Genomic DNA, 22,330 nt, shown 5'->3' with positions numbered 1-22,330 from the left:
TCACCCTGTCACCTGTGTCACACCACAGCCCATCCTGCTCCCATGTGCCACCCTCTCTCCATCACACACGTGACAACATGGCCTGTCCTACTCCTGTGCCCATGTGCCAACCTCGGCCATGTGTGTCACACTTTGTGCCACAACCTGTTCTGCTTGCATGTGCCACACTTGCCTTGTCACATATGTCACACCACAGACCCTCCTGCTCCCATGTGCCACCCTTACCCTGTCACACATGTGTGACAATGTGGCCTGTCCCTTCCTGTGCCCATGTGCCACCTTCATGCCATCACACACATGTGACACTGCAGCCCATCCTGCTCTCTTGTGCCATGTCCTGCCCTGGCCCTGTCACATGCGTGTGACACCATGGCCTGTCCTGCTCCCTTGTGCCAGGTGCCACCCTCGTCCTTGTCACACGCGTGTCACTGCAGTCCATCCTGCTCCCGTGTGCCAGGTGCCACCCTCGTCCTTGTCACACGCGTGTCACTGCAGCCCATCCTGCGCTCGTGTGCCACCCCGGCCCTGTCACACGTGTCTGCCGCCGCAGCCCGTCCTGCTCTCGCGCCGGGTGCCACCCCTGTGTCACACCGTCCTGTCCGGGGGTCCCGTCCCCGCGCGACCCCCCCTTCGTCCGCGCGCGACCCCCGCCCGCGACCCCCGCGCGGGATGGGGGGAGGGGGCTGCGGGCGCGCGCGCGCGAGAGGGCCGCGGGAGCGCGCGCGGTGCGGGGGCCCGCCCGCCGCACCGCGCCCACGCCCCCGGCCCGGCCCGGCCGCCGCACCCCGCCCCGGCCGGCCCCTCTAGCATGGTGCGGGGCCGCCGCCGCCTCGTCCTCCGGCTGCCGACATGGGCGAGAGGCTGGAGCTGCGGCTGAAGTCGCCCGTGGGAGCCGAGCCCGCCGTGTACCCCTGGCCGCTTCCCGTCTACGTGAGTATGGCCCGGCCCCGCACCTGCCCCGCGCCCTGTCAGCGCCCCCGGCCCTGCCCCGGCCCTGGCACCCGCCGGGCGATCCCTCAGCGCCGGCCCTTCCCGGGATCCGTCGGGATGATCGCCCCCCGTGCGGGAACCCTCCCGGAGCCCCGGCCCCGGGTGCCGCCGCTGCTCGCCTGGAAGTCAAATCCCCAATTTCATTTTATAATTGGTTGACTAAACCGAAGGGCGGGGAGGAGGAGGACTGGTTAATGAAAAGTTTTCGTGTTTTCCTCGCGCTGGGCTCGTGTAACTGGTTAATAACCGGTGCTGCCGCGAGCGGGGTGGAATCCAGAGATTCTGGATGGGGGAATATCGCTTAAATTATGGATGGCCTCGGGTGGTCGCGGGGACGCCAGGACCAGCCGCACAGTGGGAATAAACAGCGGCCAGCAGCGCTTGTGGGTCTGGAGGCAGCGCTGGTGTCTGGGGCTGCCGCCAGTTCCCCTCCAGCCGTGCCCTTGGAGCTCCCCTTTTATTTATCCCGAGTAGAATTCCTGCCAGCCGCAATCCTCGTGCTTCCAAATAAAATGTCACTTGTCCTTGCTTAGCTACCGAGCGGCGTTTTTCCTTAACTTGCCTGACTTTCTCCCGAGCCCGGACGAGCGATGTGTGACCTTGATAACAATGTCCATGTTCAAATTAGTGACAATCCCACGAGAGGCCAAAGGCTCCGGGGAGGGTATTTTTGGATGTGTGTAGGTTTCCTATCAACCCCTGAGCAATTTCTCTCCCAGACTGCGTGTAGCCCCTCGGAGCACAGTTAGCAAAGGCAAAACGTCTCTCTATATGTTTACTTGGCGCAGGCACTGTTGATTATGCTGCGTTCCAGGCTGTGCTGTTGTACGTGAGCTGTTTCCCGGCGAGAACACGCTGGGACGCACAGACTGGGGCAGCTGATACTGCTGATGTTGTTGCTCGCTTTGGCAATCGCTGGTGTGTGAGTGATTAGGAATATATCGCTCGTGGCAGGGGGGGACGGCTGCCTGCTCCTATCTGCCGCCTGCCTTTCGGGGCTGCTGCTGTAGCCGTGCTTTTCCAAAACATCCTCCATGCAGTGCTGTTCCCGGCGTGTCTCCCAGCGCACACTGGTTAAACGCAGCCTTTCCTGTTTGGGCAGCTCTGTCAGTGTTGGCGGGCGCGCGCTCTGCTCAAATTGTCAGAAACTGAAAGTACAAGCGATGACCGGGTTTGGTTTTCCTCGCCAAATATTAACTCGTGTCCCCCCTCTCCACCCCCCTCTCCGAGCGGGTTGTGCGAAGCGGAGGTTAAAGATTACGCGGGATAGGGATTGTTCTGGGAGGGAGAGATGGTTTTATGTCTGTTCACAGAGATTCTTACGGGCTTAAAAACCGAAAAACCTCCCCCCCCCCCCCTCCTTTATTTTAAGGGTGAAGGGTGAAACGTGTGTTTTGCAGCATGGGAAATAAAGAATTTACTTGATTTGGGAGAACTTGAGCAGCTGTTTTTGAGGATGACAGAATAAATAGAATTTCTTCTCAGTTAATCAGAAATGCGGGTAAAAACTACCCCCCCCCACCCCTTTATTTTAAGGGTGAAAGGGTGAAACGTGTGTTTTGCAGCATGGGAAATAAAGAATTTACTTGATTTGGGAGAACTTGAGCAGCTGTTTTTGAGGATGACAGAATAAATAGAATTTCTTCTCAGTTAATCAGAAATGCGGGTAGTGGTGGTGGGCGGGGGGGGGGGGGGCGGTTTGTGATCCCCCATGTACTGAGAAATACCACAAACCCCAAACATCCTGCCCTTAAACCGTCTGCTTGGCATCGCCAGCCTTTCCAGAGTGATTCCCGAGTGGATGTTGCACCGGAGCCGAGCAGCATCGCGGCCCGGGGAGCTCCGGGGAGCGCAGCGCTGCGGCGCGGCCGAGGCGTGCTGGCACACACGCACGCCCCGGCGCTGGCCGCGGCTCCGGCTGAACCCTGGGGCTCTGCAAACAAATCCCTGTGTCCGTGGCAGCGCTTGGCCTGCTGACATCGTGCTCTGCTGAACTGCAGCCGCGCTTTCCCCGCGCTGGCGCGGCCCGAGCTGCCGGGAGAGCTCGGCTCGCTTTGACGTAAGCAGAACATTTCTTAGTTTCACCGCCCGTGGTTCCGAGGAAGCAAGGTGGGATAGCTGAGGGGAGGGAAAAAAAAAAAAACAACACGCCACGCTGATTCAGGGAGTTTTATTTAGCAGTGTTCTGGTTGCTTCCTGTTGTACTCTGTGAGATGTGTTTTCCGAGGAGGGCTGTAGGGAAAGGGAACGGGAAACTCACGGTCCCGGCAGGTTATTTTTGGTGAGAGCAGCAGCAGTGGCAGGGAGTCATCTTTCCCAACATCCGAGGCTCTGTAGTGTGAACCTGCTGTGTGCCCGGGCTCCGTGGTGTGATGTAACCCTGCCTTGAGTAACTTGGCTATTTTTATGCTCTTACTACATCTTAAATTAGCGGCGTCAGTGTTGGTGCGTTGAAGGCTGGTCTCTCCTATTAATGGACGCCTGGGTTAATACCGTGTCTCTTTATTGCTGGGCTGCTGCTTATTTCGTGTGTAATAGGAAAAGTGGGGGTCTCTCCAGACTGCCGAGTCCGGATAATAGCCCGGCTGACAACCCGGCGCTTGTTGGGATGCTAAAAGAGCCGGGGAGGCTGATGTGAAACATGTATTTCCCTCCGAGTCTAATTAGGGCCGTGGGAGGAGAGAGAGCGGCGGCGGTGGTGCAGCTCCAGCCTCCCACTGGCTTCCACACAAAACTGAAAGTGCGGCTCCTTCCCCCGCCTTCCGCCGCCTCAAAGGAAAGGCCACGGTGCCCTAATGAAGCCGTGGTGAGCCGTGCTGGCCGTGCCACACTGTGATGAGTAAGTTGAATAGTGCATGGTGAGTAATCTCTCCTCATGACTCACAAAATATTTTCTGATGTTGACCTCTGTTTTTGTGACTGCCCCGCTTAATCAGAGCTGAAGTGAGTGTACTCTTTTGTGTGCTGGTTAACTCCTCGGCTCCCACGTATCTGCCCCACTTTTTGCTGGTGCCAGGTTGTCAAGAGACCCAGGGATATGGTGTTAAAATTTTGATTTTAACACTACGAAAGATACAGGCCTGGATAAAGGGAGTGTTTGGGTGAAAGCCTAGAGTTAATGGATATAACTAGTCTTAAATAGGCTACTGCTGGTGGAGGATGGCATTTTCAGTCATACTTCGTGTTGCTAAGCATAACTTGGTACTCATCATTTAGATCTGAAGGGTATGAGGAGTGAAGTCCCCTTGTGTAGTTTTAAGACTTGCAGTTTTTAGCTTTAGTTTTTTTTCCCTGAGAATTTTTCCTAAAATGGTTCATTCTCTTGTCTCTGACTTCTGCTGTAGTTAAGTTTGAATATGGATTAGGCATGTGGAGATTTTTCGTTTTATACCACAGTAAGGCCTGCCTGATCTGTGAGGTGTCTCAGGTTGTACTTTGAACTCCTGACAAGTTCCTGTCTAGAATGGCAGGCTGCTGTTGTGTGTGCAGGAGGGAGAAAGGGGTGGGGGTGTTGTGGGGTGGATCAGCTCTACAGTCTGGTCTGGCAGGGTTCTGCTGATATGTCTGTGGCACCAGAGAGGGATTGCTTGCATAGAGAGCTGAGTAACAAGAGGTTCAGAGCTGCTGGAGCTGATAATTGTCCCCAAAATCCATATCTGCTGGGCTGTGCCCTATTGCAGCAGAGAGTTGGTGAATGTGGAAAAGCCTGTTTGCAGTGTGTCAAAGAGTGGAAGGACACTGTGCTTCACTCATTTGCTCTCCTTAAGGCGGCCTGCCCTGCAGGTTGGCAGTGCTCAGTGTCACTGTGAGTGGGCACAGGAGGCACAGCCAGCTGCTGAGGGAGGCCCTGCCTGTGCAGGGCTCTTGTGCCACCGTGTCCTTGGCCCCGCTGGCTGCAGGCGTTCAATGGGGTGCAAGTCCCTTCCAGGTCCAGAGTGAGCCATCTGCCTGTTGTGCTGTGATGCCTGCTGGGTGGCATTCCCATGGAAGGCCCTGCAAGTGTTCGTGTGCATCAGGTTGTTGTGGGTTGTGTTCCCCTCTCCCTGTTGGACTTGCAAGGGCCAAGGGACTGAGTTGTGACAGCACCTGGGAACTCCTGCAGCCCCTGGGGATCCCAGTAAGGCTGCACTCTGGGTATAGGATCACAGAATCATGGACTGGTTTGGCTGGGAAGGGAGCTTAATGCCCATCTTGTTCCACCGCCTTCCACTGTCCCAGGTTGTTGTTCCAAGCCCTGTCCAAGCTGGCCTTGGACACTTCCAGGGATGGGACAGACACAACTTCTCTGGACAACCTGTGCCAGGGCCTTCCCCCTCTCGCAGAGATCAATTAATCTTCTGCCCTAGTTACCACATGATAATACAATTTTTTTAAAATCTGTGAATTTTATTCCCTTCTTCCAGCCTTTGACTCTGTCCCAGGAGGGGACAGTCCTGGTTGTGCCACTGTGCACATCTTACCAGGGTGAGGTACCTCTGTCCTGAGCTGCTGGATCTTAAACCTCTAAATCGGCACCTGTGATGAGAAGTCTGGCTTGAATAATTAATTTATTTGTTTGTGTTCCTCCTTGTTACAGCTGACTTTCCACTCAGCTGTGATGGCAAGAAGATTCTCATTGTCTAATTGAATGTTGTCAGAGGATCACTCTGCACCTGGAGGTGTATGTGTGTGGCTGCTACTGGGAGTAATGGGATACAAGCTTCTTACTACTAGATTTTGTACAGGTGGGAGGGCGCAGGGTGTGGGTTTTGTTTTTTTTTTTTTTTCCTCTACTGTCGAGATCCAGCTGATACCATTCTGTCACCAAAGGAATGTGCTGTGCAGGGAGACCTCAAGGGCAGGGAGTGTTAATGAAAATCACAGCCCAGGGGGGATTGTCACCTTTGAAATTAAAGATCAACGGTGGAGATTAATAACAAACCTTGTCTGAGAATTTAATTTTCTTTTTTTTGTGCATGTCACTCAGCTTTCCTGGGAAGAGTTTCTGTGATGCCTGGCTTTGACTTCCCAGGCATCGAGGCAGGTGTGAGAGTGCCATAGAAGGGTGCTGTAGATGATTTTGGTAAGGACCTAAAGAGGAGCTAAATTGTTCCCTTGGGGCTGGAGCTGTCCTGCTGCTGAGGGTGGTCCTGTGATGCTTCCCTCTGCCACAGATCCATCCCCTGGGGTCCTTATTCCATACCCCGCTGCCCTCCTGTGGGATGAGCTGATGGAAAACAGGTTTCGCTCGTGCTCCTGGCTTTTCCATGGGACCAGCCTGTGCGGGAGGGGGAAGGTGAAGCCCCCTGATCCTCCCTGCGGTTGGGAGCGTCGGTGCCCGTGGAGCTGTGTGTGGGGCGGCTCTGGGAACGGGATCGCTGAAAATATCTGGGCTGGAAAAAAATGTTGCAGTGTTTTCAGAGGCGGCCCCCCGCCCTGCTCTGTGAAATGTGAGTCAGGTTCTGCCGGGGCAGCCGGCCCTACAAAGGAGGCAGAGGAGGAAACTGTTGCTCTGCCTTTGCCAGGCAAAAGCCTCCTCACCCCCTGAGTAATCGCCCAGAAATTCGGCAGCCGTGGCTGAGTCCGGGGGGTTTTCCCTGTTGCTGCAGCTCGTTGGGAAATGCTTGTGGGGATGACTAATCACTTAGAACAAGCTTGTCTGGTGAAGGAAAGGTTTGAACACTTGAGCACAGTTCCGATTTCTCAGCACCTCTCTCTCTCTGCCTGCCCTCCCCCGTTGTAAAAACACCTGGAGTGGGGAGAGCACCGTGAAGCTGGGAAATATTGACTCAGTCATTTCAAAAGCACTCGGGTTTCTCTGCTGCCCAGCAGATCACAGAGCTGGCACAGTTAGATCATTTTTCCTGCCCTTTTGCCCAGTGCCAGAGGGACTCAGGGATGTGCTCTTGGGGGGCACAAGAGCCCTACAGCGTTAATTGTGCAGCACGTGGGCAGCGCAGAAGAGCAGTTTCCTTCTGGGCTTTACCCTTTGAAGTAGGACTTGCCCTGAGTGACAATCCGTGCTTGTTCAGTTCTCAAACTCCTTTGTTCCAAGCCCTGACCCGTTGGATACAAGATAAATCATGAGTTCAGTTAACAGACTTTTTTTTTGCCCAGTTTGAAAAGTGAAAGTTGGTCTCTTGTCTTGCATCTTAAAGACCATACTAGTATTTATTTTTTTATATAACTGATTTATCTGAAAGGCAACTGTTGAAAGACAGAGTAGCTGTCCAAGATTGCTTGTTTTCCCCCTTTCATTCATCAACAGATGAGTGAGGATTAATGTTCCTGTCCAGGCCAAAGTTCCAGCCCAGGCAATTCAAATTTATCTACCTAAAAATTCACCCATCAGCTCCAGTTGGACACAGCACTGAAAGCTTTCAGTGTGCCAAGGGAAATCCATGCCCCCACATGCAGCTCCAGCTCTTGTCCTTCGTGGCAGCCTTATTATATATGGAGATGATTATCTTTTCAAGTCTCAGATACAGGACTGAATTGTGTTGCCTCTGGGAATTTAAGCAAAATATCTTACCTCTTGGTATGTGAGATTTATGGGGGATTTAATCACCCTTCTCCCCAGACATCCATATGTCTACTTTTGTACTCTTCCTTCTTTCTTTTCCCCCTTTCTCATTGATTTGCTTTTTTTTTTCTTCCTGCTTTGAGTTAACCTTTAACTGTCTGATTAAGATTTTGCACTGATCAACACAAGGATCAGGGGTGGGGTGAATTTTTTTTTGTCCCTTGCAGTGTCTTTTATCACAGATTGATAATCATAAAGTGTCTCAACATATTTTTGCTTCAGTTATTTTCTCCTTCCTAACAGAAGGATCCACAGAAGGAGGAAAAGTTCACGTTAGGGATTGTGCACATATTTACTTTCATGGTAATTATTAAAGACAAAACTAACTCTGAAGAGGAACGAGAAATAAAACTGAATAGAAAAGTTGGCCACATGCTGCTAGAGCTATCGAATCAAGTAGGGACTATTTTTAGAGCATAGGAAGAGGGTGAGTATATTTTACAGCAGGAAATGATGGTTTCATAGATAGGAGCAGATCAGCGAATAACGAAAAAGTTCCTGTTCAGAGTATTTTGGTTTATTTCATTTCACGAGTGAATGAGAGTTTTCTAAAAATTTACACTGAAAGGACTTTGTAGTGTTTGATGAAAAGTCTAAGGAACTACTGAAGACAGATAAAAGAAGCATTGGAAAACTTTTCTGGACCAAATCCTACAGAAAGTTCTGAACTAAGTTTCTTAGTAAAAATGAATGGATTTTAATGGTGTTTGTTATTTTCTGTGTACTGTGAAGGCCAGTTTCCTGAGGTTATGTCATTAATGTGTCATTTACTTTTTGGAGCTCAGCAATATTATTAATATTTGATACTTATAGAATTCTAAAAACTGTGAGCTTTTGAGGCTTCTCATTCATTCGTCAGTGGGATTCCCACTGGGCTGCAGGTGGTTCCCTCTGGTTCCCACATCTGTTGGCAACAAGACCAGGGAGATCAGGTGCTGCCTCAGGGTGGCCTCTGACCTCCAGAGCTGGGTTTGGAGTCTTTGTGGATCTTGGCTTCCATCCCTGATCATTACAGCAAATTTGAAATTCTGCAATCTGTGAAGAAAGCATTGTAATATTGTAGGGTCATTTATAAGTCTTTAAAGTAAAATGGCTTGTGTCTTTAAAGTAAAATGATTGGGCTTCCATCCCTGATCATTACAGCAAATTTGAAATTCTGCAATCTGTGAAGAAAGCATTGTAATATTGTAGGGTCATTTATAAGTCTTTAAAGTAAAATGGCTTGTGGAAATGATTGGCTGGAAGTTGATGTCTGCTGTTCAGAGCCTCCACTGGATCACTGCTCTGCTCCACAAGTTGAATCTTATAAAGGAAAACCCATATATATTCTTGTTTTTTTTTTTTTTTTTGTACCTAACAAAACTCCACGCCCAGTGAGCTTCAGAAAGAGTACAGGATTTTACTGCTAATTTCTGTTATGTGGAATATTTATGTGTGTTAAGTAGGAGCAGAATTTCTGAGCTGTCCAAGACTGAGTTATCTTTACAGAATATAAAGTGGTTATTTAAGCTGTTGTCTCATCAGTTTTCCCTGCAGGAGATGGGGCTCAGGCTGTGCCATGAGCTTCCTCCGAGGCTGTGGGAAGACCCTGGGCTTGAGAAGGAGATGTGGCTGCTTTCATCACCAACAGTTTTGGGGCTGTGTGTTGATTCCTTCCCTTGGGTTCTGTGTGCAGGGTTGTTTCTGGCAGTGTGGGTGATCAGAGATGCCTTGTGCTCTCCTGTACTGCAGGGTGGGTATTTCCCTGCCAGCACAGCTGTGGCTCCTGGGGGGGTGCAGCTTTGCAGCTGGGACATCTGCAGGTAGAAATAACTCTTGTCATCTCTGTTCCCTTGTGCTGAGCTGCTCTCACCCTTGGAGCAGTGTTTGTGAACTGGGCTGGTTGAAAGGGAACTGAGCCAAAACCCCATGAAGGTTTGGTTTTAGTTCAGACCTCCCCTGCCTTTGCTGCATGTGAGCACAGGCACTGCTGGCCCAGAGCAAGAGGTGACTTTGGGGAAGTGCTGGCAGGGCAGGTGGCTGGGTGGGGTTAAACTGGCTGTGAAATGGTGGCAGGGCTGCCTTCCTCTGCTCCAGGGAGTGAAAGCCCAGCAGTTCCCTGTCCCAGACAAGCAGTGCTGGGTTCTTGTGCATGTGCATGTGGGATCACTGCAGCATCTGCCCCCTGCCTGCAGCTGCCTTGGTGTGAGCAGGGTGTGCCACTGCCTGAAACTCACCTGGGAGGGCAGTAGGACGCACCAGTGACTTGCTGTTTTACCAGAATCATTGCATTCCCCTATAAATTCTGTTTATGTTAGAATCCATTATGTTATGTATTCTAACATAAACATTGTTTTAAGCTGTTGTTTTGCATAGTGGAATGACTTCTTTTGTCTGGCTCATCCTGCTATGGTTGTCCTGTGTGCCTCCAACACTCCTGCAGGCTGCTTGCATGTTAATGGATTGACCCAGCCCCTCCTGCACTACCAGGGGAACCATTCCCTCCTGCATCTGTGCAGTGTCCGTAGCAACAGTTGGGATTGCTGTGTGCAAAGGCAAAACTGTTACTGTGCTTGAAGCAGCAGCAGTGAAAGTGCAATCCCTATTGCAACCATGCTAAATGATTATCCAGAGCAGTTTGGATCTTCTTTCTCAATGTCTGTTTCCTTTGTTAGTTTATTTTGGACCTTGGACCAACCTTTTCTTTTTATTTAAATGTCCTTATGTAGCCATTAAGGAGGCCATAGTGACCACCATGTTTTCCAGTTGGTTTTGTGTGACAGTAACCTAGAAACTACTGAAACTACCTCAGGCTTGTCTGCTTCTTGCTGTGTGGGAGATGGGCTTCCAAATGCAGTCTTGGGAGTTCTTCCTTCCCTTGTCTTTTCTTCCCTGGAACTGGGTGGGAAAGATGGTTACAAGGTGTTCTCTGCAGGAGATCTCTTTTTATACATTCTAATAAAAATGTATTCTTGTGAATGTCCCTGTGCTTTCTTGATTAAGGGAATGACAGTAATTGGGTGGTTCAGAGGAGACTTTTGGTTCTTGTCTCTCTTGGTAAGAAAAATAGCGCTATGGTTGTCGCTAAGGAAGCTAAAATGGCACAATCTTGATTTGGGATAAAATCTGGTAACATTAAAACAAGACCTGCTATCCAGTGTGGAATACAGCATGGAGCAGGCTTTCCTTTCCCTTACCCAGGGTTTAACTGGCATTTGAACACAAGGCAGAGCTGGCAGGACATGGAGCCTGAGATCCTCCCTTCACTGAGCAGCTCCTGGCTGCTGCAGTGGCTGGAGGTGCTTTGGCTTTTCAAAGACTCTTGTGACCCTCTTGTGTTCAGGTGTGTTGGCCATGGAAGTGCCCTGGGCAGGGGACTGTGCTGGTGGGTTAAATGAAATTAAACCCCGTGGGAGGAGGAACACAAACTTGTGACAGGCTGAAATCCCTGGTTTGTGAGGGCATCCGTGTGCGGTGCAGGATGCTGGATCTTTCCTGGCTCCCAGGAAAGCTGCAGCTGCAGTGGCTCCTTTTGCTTTTCCTGGTGTCCAGAGAAACCCTTATCATCCTCCCCAGATGGAAGGAAGCAAGGGGCTTGAAAGAGGCACTTGTCCCACCAGCCTTCTGCAAGATTGATTGGCTTTTCCTAATCCATCTTTTTGATCTCTGCTAACCATCTTGTCTGCAGCTGTAACATCCTCTCCTTTGGATTTATGGACTGCTGCCTGGGGAGAGAGAGCTGCCACTGCAGGCAACCAAGCTGTTGTTTAAATCCAGGGGCTGGTGGGACTGACCTCTTTTGTTTTGCAAGTTAAATGGGTCATGTGGAGATCAGAATTTGGCAAATCCCTATGACTTTTGTTAATCCATGAGTGGGGTCAGTGTCCAGGATTTGGGAGGAGCTGGTGTTACATTGGAGGGCTAGAATTGTATCCAGACAGGTCATTAAAAGGTATGCAAGGTTGCCATTGAATTATTTGTAACTGGCTTGTTTCAGCTTTGGTTTTCACACATCTGGTGGACAGGGGAGAGCTGCAGGAGCTCTGTCCCTCCTGCTCTGCCCCTGCTTGACCACAGCTGCTTTTCACATTTCTGAAGAGCTGCTTTGGTCACCTGGCCTGTTTTTAGGGGAGGAAGCATGGTGTGGTGAGCCAGAAATGGCTCTGAAAGGGCAAGGGTTGCTTTGCTGTGGGACAGTTTAGTCTGGTCAGCCAAAACTTACCCAGGTTTTCAAACCATTTGTTTGCTGCTCAGGTCTGCAAGCCTTTTGGGCTGCCTTTTCACCCCCCATGCTGTGTAGATGATCAGATCTCACAAAGATCCCTCTTTCAGAGAATCATGGAATCCCAGGTTTGAGTTAGAAGGGACCTTAAAGCTCATCCAGTGCCACCCATGCCATGGGCAGGGACACCTTCCACTGTCCCAGGCTGCTCCAAGCCCTGTCCAGCCTGGATGAGGCATAGCTTGGCATGTGGAGAAATAAAATTTAGAAAAATATGGTGTTCACCTTCGAGCCCCAATTTAGGCTTACCCCAAGGCTAAGCACAGTTTCATAAGAAGAACTCAAATAAAAAAAGATGTAAATTTGGAAGGGCACTGGAGTGGTGTTTCTTGCCTCCAGGTAGTGCTGGCTGCCCAATTTAACTGAACAAATTCTTTGTGTCTGAGGATGGAAACCAGAGCATTTAAAACTGTTGCTTTAGGTTACAGATTCACTTTAGACTATGGATTGTTGCACTGGAGGGTTAACTGTTCTGTGCAAACACACCCAGGAGTCTGGGATATGGTATTGGAAAGCAGAATTAAATCAAAATCTTGCCATTTAAGTATCTTAAGGGATGTTAGTTTGAAAATTTGATGTAACCAAAGCAGCCATACCAGGAGGAGGAGTATTGGGCTTTGTGTTCAGGGGGATTTACAAACTGTTCCAGCAGCTAACTTGTGGCAAAAATGTTGCCAACTCTAATTTGTACCTTACCTTGCTCTTAAAGAGTGTCCTGTAGAAGTGTTTGATTTGGTTTTTTAGTAGGAATTTGGTGCTTTGTAGAAGAAAATTGTGCACAGATTACTGAGCTGTGGCTGGGGTTGATCATGCCATGCACACTGTGATCTCTGTCTATATAAAATGTGTTATTGGGGCTGCTTTAGTTTTCTCACTCTGGTGGCAGAGGAAGAGCTGTGAGTGCTGCTGAGTTCTGGAATATCCTGAGCTGGGAGGGACCCTCAGGGATGCTCAGCCCAGCCCCTGTCCCTGCCCAGCCACCCCAACAAGCCCACCCTGAGCACCCCTGGCAGCGCTGTCCAAACGCTCCTGCAGCTCTGGCAGCCTGGGCAGTGCCCAGCACACTGAGTTCTGGTCGTATTGGTGATTGTAAAATTTGATTTAACAAAAAAAGAATATGATTATAGAAAATGAGAATGATTTCTTCAATATATGTATTTGGAAAGAGCTTTTGGGCACTGTCTTATTTGGCTTTCAAATGACATGTTAGGTTTTCTCATATCTGCAAGATACAAAAAGTCTTTTTATGAGGAGGTGAAGGGAAAGATTGAACTCTTAAAAATTGCTCTGTGGTCCAACCTCCATGGCCTAAAGGGTGACAGGAGTTGGTGTCTGTAGGAGGACTCAGCTCTGTGTGTGTGTGTGACAGGAGCTCTGTGTGCTGGGGCCACTGGTGTGGGGCTGTTTCTGGCTTCAAACTCTGTGCTCGGAGTTGTAGGAACGTGTGGCTGGAGAAACTGGTTGTAAGAATCAGAAGGGTGAAGCTGTTCAGTCCTGCTGGCTGAAACTGTGCTCCACTTTTCCATAGAATATATTGGATGCTCTTCGACATGACTTTTGACAAAGTGTCTGCTTTCTTTCTGTTATTTTTTCCAATGAAATGTCTTGGCAAAAACTATCAAACTTTCTCTGGGAACTCACGTTTCAATTTAAAATTCAGCCTTTAGGTTGGAGACCAGAACTCTGTGAAAAGTTCATCTGGAGAGAGTTGGCTGCAGTAACTCAATGTGTGTTTAAGCTTGGTTTGTTTAAAACTTGTGAAGAGCTTTGGGCAGTCTCAGTAATTACTGCAGACTGCAACTCTTTACTTTAAATACTTTCCACATTAAAGAGATAAGGCTGATTGTGAAAAGCTTCCATTTATGTGGCTCAGAATATTCCAAGGGCCTCTCAGACAACATAAGTACAGGAACATTGGAAAGTACATGCAGGCCAGGAGCAGCACGTAGTGTGCTCCATCCCCTCCAGTGCAGGGAGGAGGGAGGGAGGGAGGGAGGGAGAGCAGCCTGGAGCAGGAGGAGGGTGAATGGAGCTGCCCTTTGTGACAGGGAGCACCGTGGTGGCATCATCTCATCTCGTGACTGGGAACAGAACACAGAGGCTGCCTGAGCCTCGGCCAAAAGGCTCCTGCACACGGGATTCCAGCATTGATGGAGTGTGTGGGAGGCTCTTCCCCAGGAGCTGCCGCTGCCAAAGCCCTGTGGGTGTCAGGGTCCAGCATGACACACGAGCACAACCTGCCTGCAACCTGAGTCGTGGGCACTGCAGCTGGGAAAAATAATATCAACCCCCTGAACTGAGCCAAAAACCCCAAACTCAGACCCCTGGCTGAGCAGGAGAAGCTTCAGGCCACCTTTGGGGCTGGAGGGTGAGGTTGATCAGCAGAGCAGCAATCACCATCCATCCTCCCAGGCTGCTGGGTTCAGTGTTCATCCATCCCCTGGAGCTATCTGGGATAAAGCTGCTGCTCCCAGCTCTGCTGAGTGTCTGCCCTGCACCACTGCATCTACTTGGGGTGCTGATGGAGCAGGGTCAGGATTTGGGGGGGTGGATTTGTAGAGGATTTTAAAAGTGTGATAGAAGGTTTATATAGGATGTGTTTGTATGTAAACTTTGAGATAAGAAATGCTGACTTAGAAATGCCATGGAATAAGACAGACAATGTTGAGAGAAAAATGGAACTAGAAATAAGTTTCAGAGGATGGCCTTGCAAGTAAGATTAGATACTTTGGAGAAATAGAATCATGAAAGATGTATTGTATTAGGACCCACAAGGGGTAATTTTAGATTATTGGCTTTGAGGCATTTACAGCATGGTGTGGCAAAAACTGATAAGAAATGTTTATAATGTATTGTAATTAGGAAATAGTTGGTTTCTTAAATGTGATGAATTATAACATTTGTATTGTCTCACCTTTCACATGAGACTAAAAATAGAATAAAAGTTTTTAAAGCACCTCTCAGTTGTCTCATCTCTGGGTCAGAAAAGAGCATAATCCAACAGTTTCTATTCCATTTCCCTTTTGGTTGCCTCAGACTCCCTGTCAGTGCCATAACCAGTTGCTTGAACACAGATGTGATACCTGTTGCTGTTCAATGTCTTTTCTGATTAAATCATACAACCATAATGATGAAACGGGGCTGGGAGTTTCTCTAAGAAAAGAGAAGCTGCTCTGTACACCCTTCAGATATGTTTCCCCCTTCAGATATGTTTCCCCCTTCCCTCAATTTTCCACAGCCAGCTCTGCTTTGAAGAAATGCAGAAGATCCTACTGGATTTTTAATTATGACTTTTTTTTTGCAAGACTTGCTTGAGACCTTGGGAGCTTCTCTGCTCAGCCAAAGTCTGTTAGAGAGTGAAGTAAACTTGGGAAGTGTTTCAGCACGGGGAGTTCAGCAGCAGTAGATGTGGAACTGGTTTGGATTTCTTTATTCCTAGATAATGTCACAAACTAAGCTCAAAAGCCCCTTGTGCCTGGAGTTTCCACATGAGGTTGTGCAGTCACTTAAATTGGATGATCCGTAGTTGTAGATGTGAATTCTGATATAATATTACTATTTTTAGTTGATTTTTTTGCTTTTTAAAGCCAAGACAGAAGAATCTGTTAATAGACAGTTTTAGTCACTTAGAGGGCTGTAGGACAAGGGGGCTGTCGTGTGCTCTGCTCACACTGCAAGTGTCCAGCCCAGCAGTGGGGAATAGAACTTCCTCCCAGGAAATGGTTATGCCAGAATAAGCCTGAATTCACTTTTCTGGTATAATGTGCTTATGTTGATAAAGCAAATTGTGACTCTGCAGGAACACAGTTTACTGGGAGAGCTGCATCAGCCCAGGGGTCTCTGCTGGGATAATTCTGCATGGAGTGAAACATGAACATTTCTGGGAGATGTTTATGGATGAGCTGCTGTCCTGGGTTATTCTTACCCTTGGCAGATAAGAAATGAGAATAAAGAGAAGTTCTCCTCCCTCCTTGTCCCCTCCTTTCAGTGCACAGAGAAAAGAGGAGAGAACACATTCTCTTTTATTTGTGCACTGAGAGGCAGGAACAGGTTTCAGTTTGGTTGCTTCCCTGGTTTCTAGGCCAACATTTATCAAAAGAATTACCTGACATTCCTGGGAGACTGGATTATGGATGCTGCTGTTTTCTGTAGGTTTTGGGCTGTCCCAGCCCAGGAGACTGGAGGAAGCACAGCCCCAAATCTGTTCTGTGGTGTTTGGGCTGCTGCTGTGGCACCAGCAGCTTGTTAAAGGTGGCCAGGGCAGTGCTCAGCTCCAGGCTCTGTGTGATCCATCCCAAGTGTCCTGTCTACTGCTGTTGGCTGGTTTTTTTCTCCTTCTCCATGTTGCAACTGGAATAATTTGGTTTTCTTGGATTAACCTTCCTTGTGACTTCTAGATTTGGGGTTAACTTTTTGTCATCTGAAAACAAGACCTTTTTTCCTGGCGATGTTCTCTCATCGCTTTAGTACAGAATCCCAGACTGGTTTGGGTTGGAAAGACATAAAATATCATTTAGTTCAATTTTCCACCATCCCAGGGTGCTCCAAGCCCCATCCAACCTGACCTTGGACACTGCCAGGGATGCAGGGGTAGCCACAGGGTGACACCTCTGATCCAGGTTACTCTGGGCACCCTGTGCCAGGGCCTGCCCACCCTGCCAGGGAACAATTCCTGCCCAATATCCCATCCAGCCCTGCCCTCTGGCAGTGGCAGCCATTCCCTGTGTCCTGTCACTAACTCCCCATATTAAAATTTCCTCTCCCTTCTGTTTATGAGCCCCTTTAAGGCACTGGAAGAATGGCAGACCTCAGAAATTCTTGCCTGTCTGTCCATCTGTCCTGAAATTTTTAACTAGGCATTGAAAGGGCTGTGTACAAATTTATTGGAATGAGAACTTCTGCAGGCCTGGCTGATCCCACGTGCATGAACTGGCTATACAAGGGAAAATGTGTTTCCTCCTGAAAATAGGAAAGCTGAGATAATGATGGAAAATGCTTCCATTTGACTCAGATCATGTCCTTCAATGTCTTAAAATGAGATAATCCAAGCATTTTCTGTTATCAACCATCAGTGGTTTTCTTCTTGCCTTCCCTTCCTTCCCCTGCCCCCAGTCCTCTGCTTTGTTACCTGTCTCTGCCCTTTGCTACAGAATTTCTCCTGGTAACTACAGAAATGACATTTCTGCAGCACAAAGCAAGGGAAATTATTTAAGGGAGCCTTTGCACTTGTGTTTCTGGAAGGGCTGTAGATACAAGACTCCTAATTGAAAGGTCAAAGCCACTTGCAGAAACAAATGTCTAAATATAACCCCAGCTTTGTCCAGATGGGCTGTGGTAACTAAGACTGGATACATCAATGTGTATGAGGAACTCCTGTGGCTTCCCTAAAATAGAACTCTTTTTTGTACAGTGGTGCATATAAATGCAGCTTCTAGAGCTCTTTTTAGCATGGAATTGTAATAATTTGCTAAATCCACTTGTGCTTCTGTTGCTCCTGAATAAACTCCCAAATGAAATCAGCAAACCTCCATGTCTCACCCTGGTGTGGATGTGTGATGCTCAGGGTTTGGTGTGTTTTGGCTTTCAGTTCATGAGCAGGGCTGCATATCCAGGCCTTTTTCTGTGTGCTCTGAGGCTGTTTTTCTTGCACTGACATCTGCTCCCACTGTTTATTGGATGCTTTATTTTGGAAAGCCATTCCCTGTGCAAGAATCTCACTGCCCATCTGGAGCTGGGAGCCTGTGCCAGATGCTGGGCCAAGGGAATCAGCTGTTCATTGGGAACTTGCAGGCAAGTACCTGCTGCATCCTAGCAATCCCAAAGGCTTCAGTCCCATGATCCTCAGCCAAACAGCCCCTGACTGCAGGGAATGACAGAGAAATAAGTAGAATGACACTTCCTTCATATCAGTCACAGACACTTGAGAAATTTATTTCCTTAAGCCTTATTTTTCTTGGAGGGCTCATTTTGATGCCTTTAATGGGTGGAATTCAAAGACTCCTTTTTCTATATGCTTGGCACCTGTATACTAAACAAACTATGATTCTTGTAAACCTCTGATAAGCAGCACCTGATGTGTCTTTTTTTTTTGTTTAATTTCAGGACAAACACCACGATGCTGCTCATGAAATTATTGAGACAATTCGGTAAGTGCTCAGTGCAGCCTGCCTGGGACCCTTCCTGTGCCTCACTGCAGCTCTGGGAAGGGATGGCTGGAGTCAGGGCACACAGGAGGGCAGCAGTTACCATTTAGCAGCTCTGAGTTATTTTTCTAAGCTGAATTTGCTGCAATACAGAGCTCCCTGCCAAAGAGGTTTTTTTTTTTAATCTTGCCATATTCCATTCTGTTGTGAACAGAGTTAAAAATGGGTGTTCAGCTTTAATACTTGTGGCAGTGGGTATTTGAGCTGTGGACAGGCAAGGTTAAGGGAGCATCCTTGGCTTGGTGTGTTATGTCCTGATCTTGCCTCTGCCCACCCTCTCTGTTTCCCCTGTTGCTGTGATTTTGCAGCATTTGGATTGTTTGGCAATGATCTCCCTGTAGCGTTGCTCCTAATCCTGCTGATAGAGTTGGAACAGCGTGGGGAAAATGGGAGGATAAAGGTGAAAGACAACTGTGAGGAGCAGGAAGTCAGAGGATTTCCCAACACAGGCTCTCAGGACGTGACTTGCTGTTATTTCAGCAGGATTAGGAGGGGACTTGCCAAAGAACAACTTTTAATAAATGCTACACGAATTCCCCAAACACCTGAGGGATGAGGATGAGTTATCCCCATTACAAAGCTGCTCTTGTTAACTGTTTTAGATCCTCACAGGCTGCCCTTGGCTCAGCTCGGGGCTGTGTCTGCAGCAGCTTTCAGTGCTTGGGTGATGCAGATACAGGTGAGGGAGGAGGTGTTTTACCTGCAGAACCACCTGAGCTCAAAATCTGGTCACAGATGGCAAAGCAAAAGGTAGCAGTGAGCCTTGTGTGCTCCCAGTGTGAGTGTGAGAGAGCCAAGTGCTTGATAACATCACTCACATGCATGAAATCAGAGCATTTCCCATGGGCTGGGGTGGCAGAGGATGTGGAATGAGGCTGGAGCTGAACATTTTTCTCCCAAATGATTTTCTTTTTCTGTCTACAAAACACTGCCACTGGTGCTGCCAGTTTGCTTGGACTGGTGGGGATAAGATCCTGTGTTTTGGGGTTTTGTGGCATCATTTTTGGGGTGTGGAGAAGGCCCTTTGCAAGGGGCTCAGAGGGGGTGGCTGGGGAGTGGTTGGTGCTTTCTGTGCTGGAGGCAAAGGGAAGCTGCCTGAGGAAGCAGTTGGGCCAAGTAATGTTTCACAACTGTTTTCAGCAAGGCTGCAGTGAACTCGGTGTCAGAAGCTCTCATGCTGCCTTTGCCTTGTGCAAAATGCCCACAGTGTTGTGAAAGTGGTGGTGAGAGAATGCAGGGAAGCCTTTATCTCATCAGGCAGTGGAGTCATGGAATATCCCAGGCTGGAATGGGCACAAGGATCCAGCTGCTGACTGCCTGTTCCTGGGATTTAAGAAGTTTGCAGGGAGAGTCCTGGTGCTTTTAGGGGAGATGTGAGATACCAGAGGAAGGCCAGTCATACATGTCCAATTTCTGGTTTTTATTGGCCTGTGTAGTTATTAACCATATGTGAATCAGCCAGAAGGAACAGAACTGTTGGATCTTCAGTATTTTTTTTCCCACCATTTTAGTAGTGAAGAATGGAGCAAACTTCATGACGAAGAAATTCTGTGATTGGAATTCATCCTGTGATGTGGGTTTTTCTGATGCTGACAGTGCTTTTCAATTTGATATTTGTGGAGGAAATTTGTGTGCAAAGCTTCTGTGGCTTTTAAATTGCCTTTAAAGGAAATTAATCTTCCTCCATTCCACAAGTGAAGCTCTCTCCTGTGAGCTGCCATTGTTGGATGCACTGCAAGTGGGCATGTGCTTCCCCTTTCTTTTGGCCACAACACACAGGGCTGTGTTAATTTAGATGCAGACCAAAGGAGTCTTTTATCAAAAGAACGTCTAAAAATCTGGTTTTGTTGGGTGTGTAGGGTGTAAGAGCAGTTTAGACACCCCCCAGAGGTGAATATCCTGACACTGAGTGGTTGATGACAGGGTTTTTGGGCTGCTGTGGGAAATGTCTTCTCCACATTCAGCCTTGTCAAAGCTTCCTGCAGCATCAGAATTCTTTGGAAATGCTGCACTTCTGCATTTTATGTTAGATTAACATCAGCCATGACTTTGAGTATTTTTAGACACGTGGAATACATTTATCACCTCATTTTGAAGCTTTATGCTCCTGCCAGTGTCTGCAGGCATCTTGCTGTTTATTCAGTACAAATGTGAACTGTTGCAGTTTCCCATGATGCCTGCCTTATTCCTAACAATACTGAGTTCCCAGGGCTGCTGCAGTGTCCTCTCTTCATGTAAAGCAGTCCGAATTGAGACAAACGACCTTATTACACTTAATTGGCAATACCTCTATTCATTATTTCTTCTCTCCTTCTAGGTGGGTCTGTGAAGAAATCCCAGATCTCAAGCTTGCCATGGAAAACTATGTTTTAATTGACTATGATACAAAAAGGTGAGAGGAATGTTTTTGTTCCCAGCAGGAGTTCAGGGTGTAGTGAACCAGTGTGTAACTGGTTATTCTTAGACACTACCAACTGAAGTTTTCTCTCAGAACTGGCTTCAGGCTCTGCTGGAGTTATTTTGGTAGGAAATGTGTAACAGCAACATTGGCAAAGGCAGTTGGATTAAGGACATAATTGGAAACTCCACGAGCTCCAGTGCAGCTCTGCTGTACGTTGAATTACTCACTGTGAAACAATGATCGGTATCTGCGCCCTTGGAGCAGGGCCAGCCTGGGAATCTCAATGGTTCCTGCTCCTGTAGTAACCAGGAATTCCTGTTCTCAGCAGGCCATGGCAGAGCTGGGTGCCAGAGGGAGCTGCACCTTCCCCTCCTCCCCTTCCTGCTGGCTGGGGGCTGAATTCAAAGGTGGAATTCCCAGGAGTGTTGTGGGCAGTTGGAGGGGTGCCTCAGTTCCATGGAGTTCATACCCACAAGCAGTTCAGAATGAATGTCTCTTATGGGATATTCCCCTCCTGGCTGGGAGAGGCAGATCCTGACTTGTGGTGTGTCTGTGGTGACTTCTGAGGTTCTGTGCTTGGACTTAGCTCCACTGACACTGGGAAAAGGGAGGATGCTCAAGCTGCAGTTTACAAAACCCTCCCTGGTTGCCTTCATGGGAAAAACTGAATTTATCCAAGTCCACAGAATGATTAAACTGTTAGAAGAAAGTTTACTGATGAAACTGCATTGCTGTGAGTAGAATCCCAGAATATCCTGAGCTGGATCCCACAGGGATCATCAGTGCAGCCCCTGTCCCTGCACAGACACCCCAACAATCCCACCCTGAGAGCTCCTGGAGCTCTGGCAGCCTTGGGGCAGGGACCATTCCCTGGGGAGCCTGGGCAGTGCCAGCACCCTTGGGGGCAAGAACCTTTCCCAACCTAACCCTCCCCATCACTAGATACTTCTGTCATGATCTGCTTAAGGTATTGCTTCCTCTTCTCTCCATTTTCAATTGTTTCATTGAAAGACTTGTTAGTCCCTGCCTTCCTCCTGGAAAATTCAGGAGTAATCAAGGTCAAGCATCCCTTGTCATTAAAATCCATTAATTTGGGTTTGTGGATTACACCCAGCAACTGCATTACTGTATTTTTGTGCTTCTGGCATCCTCACTGGGTGTGTTTCACTGGGGACCATCAGTGTGGTTGGCAGCAATCCTGAATAAAAGTGAAATCCCTCTATTGCCCCAAGTCGCTCCCCACTGTCTTCCTGAAGCTTTTCAGGAAAGTCATGAACTGGAATTCTGGTAATGATTTCAGTATTTTTTCTTCCTTTGAAAAAAAATTTGTTGGAAAAATCCCTGGCAGCAGGTGGACTGAGCCAGGGATGTGAAAAAGAAGCAGCAGGTTATGGAAATTCAGACAAACCCATTGCAGCCTCTTTCTTTTCCCAGCATGGGAACAAGCACAGGCAGCTGGGAGAACTCATGGGAGAGGTGTCCTGGCTGGTGTGGTGACCCTGAGGATCACAAGAGACTCAAGTGTCCCTTCTGATGTCCCCTGGCCCCCCATCCCTTCCCAGCTTTGGGAATGCCCATGGATTAAAGATGTCACTCCTGTAACCCCTTGTGTTGTTTTTGCTGCTGCTCTGTGGGTCTGGTTACATAACCATTGATGTTCCCAGGAATATACTTTCTTTCCTGGCCTGAGAGGAATTGATTTAATCCTCTCAGTTTGTGTCATTAGGGCATCTGCCTGGGCTGACCATAATCCCAGGCAGCCCTTGCAGCAATCCCCAGGCTTTCCTGATGGGTGATGGTTTAGGCTGTGTGCTGGCTCTGGCTCTGTCTGCATTTTCAGTTTCAGGGTGAATTTCTGGAAAAGCATCTGCTTTTCTCAGGACTGATTATTGTGGAGAGATGATAGCAAAAAG

The 22,330-nt window shown here is 48.4% G+C and overlaps 1 protein-coding gene across 8 annotated transcripts in view; it reads left to right on the top strand.

Annotated features, from left to right (window-relative positions):
- Positions 1-740: 740 nt before the first annotated feature.
- DOT1L (DOT1 like histone lysine methyltransferase) overlaps positions 741-22,330 on the top strand; it is a 76,320-nt gene continuing 54,730 nt past the window's right edge. For 6 of the 8 annotated variants that reach the window (XM_041423342.1, XM_041423287.1, XM_041423325.1 and 3 more), the window contains exons 1-3: positions 741-930; positions 17,916-17,959; positions 20,334-20,408. In XM_041423342.1, the coding sequence (XP_041279276.1) occupies positions 850-930; positions 17,916-17,959; positions 20,334-20,408 (200 nt within the window). In that variant the 5' untranslated portion in view covers positions 741-849. Of the gene's footprint in view, positions 931-3,145; positions 3,849-17,915; positions 17,960-20,333; positions 20,409-22,330 lie in introns of those variants that run through there. The other 2 variants (XM_041423315.1, XM_041423296.1) reach the window with 2 other exon arrangements.

This window comes from Onychostruthus taczanowskii, unplaced genomic scaffold, assembly GCF_017590055.1.
Source record: "Onychostruthus taczanowskii isolate IOZ18803 unplaced genomic scaffold, ASM1759005v1 scaffold110, whole genome shotgun sequence".
NCBI classification, from domain to species: domain Eukaryota; kingdom Metazoa; phylum Chordata; class Aves; order Passeriformes; family Passeridae; genus Onychostruthus; species Onychostruthus taczanowskii.
The sequence above is the reverse complement of the archived record's forward strand: the minus strand, read 5'-3'. Positions and strand labels throughout refer to the sequence as shown.